This window comes from Gossypium hirsutum, chromosome D12 (assembly GCF_007990345.1).
Source record: "Gossypium hirsutum isolate 1008001.06 chromosome D12, Gossypium_hirsutum_v2.1, whole genome shotgun sequence".
NCBI classification, from domain to species: domain Eukaryota; kingdom Viridiplantae; phylum Streptophyta; class Magnoliopsida; order Malvales; family Malvaceae; genus Gossypium; species Gossypium hirsutum.
In genome coordinates, this window is record NC_053448.1 from 52513571 (window position 1) to 52515482 (window position 1912).

General features: G+C 37.2%; 1 protein-coding gene across 1 annotated transcript; it reads left to right on the forward strand.

Moving 5' to 3' along the window:
• The first annotated feature begins 554 nt into the window (after nt 1–554).
• LOC121224223 (RINT1-like protein MAG2) lies at nt 555–1710 on the forward strand. The gene is made up of 2 exons (XM_041107072.1): nt 555–1314; nt 1453–1710. The coding sequence occupies exons 1-2, from the start codon at nt 1020–1022 to the stop codon at nt 1608–1610; spliced, it is 453 nt and encodes a 150-aa protein (XP_040963006.1). The 5' UTR covers nt 555–1019; the 3' UTR covers nt 1611–1710.
• The last annotated feature ends 202 nt before the right edge of the window (nt 1711–1912 follow it).

The following is a 1912-nucleotide window of genomic DNA, read 5'->3' on the forward strand; positions in this document are numbered from 1 at the left end:
GGTACCGCGCACATTAGTGGCGCCATTTTAAATGGAGCCACCCAATAAAATAATATATCTAACATGTGAAAAAGTGGTAGCGTAATTCTTAATGGCTCCATAAAAAAATTATATTTTAAAAGCCCCCAATTTTTTAGAAATAGCATCATTTCCCTAGTATTTATACAGGTGAAGCCATTCTACATGGCTCCACCAAAAAATGAATTTTTTGTTGAGTTTGTTGATGAGGCATGTTGGCGACGCCAAACTTTTTCGCTCCATCAATTTTTACTGTAAATTTCAAGTTATTTACATGTATAATAAAAAAATACTTCATTTTTGTAATTAATCAAAGTTTTAATTTCATTCGTAAAAGAATTTCTATATAGAGAATTTACTTACTCAATCTAGCTATTTCTAAATAATTGTTTATGTCGAGTTTTCATATGTGGCTGAATGGGACAAATAAATGACACGATTCAATGTTGTGTCACGGAAGAGAGGAAACAAGCACAATAGACAGAAGTAGTTGAGTGTTTCTATATTTCACTGCTTAGAAGAGTGTTTTTTCTTTCTACAATCTACCAATCCATTGGCATATCCCATGGCTAGTGGGAGTTTAAAACTAGTATTACTTATAACATTAAACAAATACAATATTAACTCAAATGATTGAATTAACTAACCAAAACCCAGAAGAAAGAAGAATTATTCAAACCCATACTAATAAACTATGATTTAAAAATAATATTAAAAATTAAGATAGTGATGGGCCCTTTAGGTCCAATATCAAGCCCAATTTAAAGTCAACCCGGAGTTGGGTTGACCCGATACCAATCCAAATTCGACTCGTTTCTTTCTTTTGCTAACAATCCACTCAGTATCTCCTCCATGGAAGCATCGAATCAGTCCATCTGCTCCACTTTGTCTCTCATCTCCATCCAATCCTGAACATCGAATTCCCTATTTACCCTCCTCGCCCTATCAAATTTCCCTTATCGCCCGAATTTTCCATGGCTTGACCTGGAAATCCGACTCAAATGGACTCTCTGCAAAGTCTCCCTCCACTATCGACTCTGTCCACCTCAGTTTCCTCCGCCCTCAACGCTAAACTCGGCACCAACCATGAACTAACCCAAGCACCAAGTATCGTCGCCGAGTTTCTGACTCAGTACGATGATCTGGAACGAAATCTAGTCCACCTCAACCGCACCCTCGAGTCAAACCTCGCATCTTACGCTTCCTTCTCTAATCGCATCGGCCACCTCTTCGGCATTGTAAATTCGAAATTGACCGATCTAGGATCCTCCGTTTGCCTTCGGTCCTCCGTTTCAGGTTCGCATCAATGCAAAGTTTCGATTTTGATATTTATTTTCTCTTCTTCTTCTTCTTCTTCTTTTGTTTTTGAGTTTGTGCATGAAGAGGACTGGTTTTATCTTATTCTTTTTCTATGCGGAAACTTCTGTGTTATAGACGGAGAAGGTTTGGGGGAGGAGTTGCCGTCGTTGGCCAGGGAGGTGGCCAGAGTGGAAGCGGTCCGAGCATATGCAGGTGAGAGTTCTAAAATGTCAGATTATTGGAATTCTAAAATTCTTATTAAATTTAAGCAAAAGCACTTAATTTTTGTTTAGATAGTTAAGCAGAATTATTCTTTATAGTGTTCTGGTATTTCAGTTGTTGTGTTTCAATTTGCAAAGAAATGTGTTTTTTTTGTTATTTTACGGTTTAAGGGTTGATCCTAGTGATTTACTTAATCAAGGATTATACGAGGAGCCTGAGTCTGATTTGATAATACCAACTCTTACGGAGTGAGAAGAAAGAGAAGAAACAAGAGAATGGTCTGCTAAGAGAGACGAAATTACACAATCTATGTTGACTAATTATATGGCTAGAAATATTAGGTAGGTTTAGGGCTTAGGGTTATTGTTTCTAT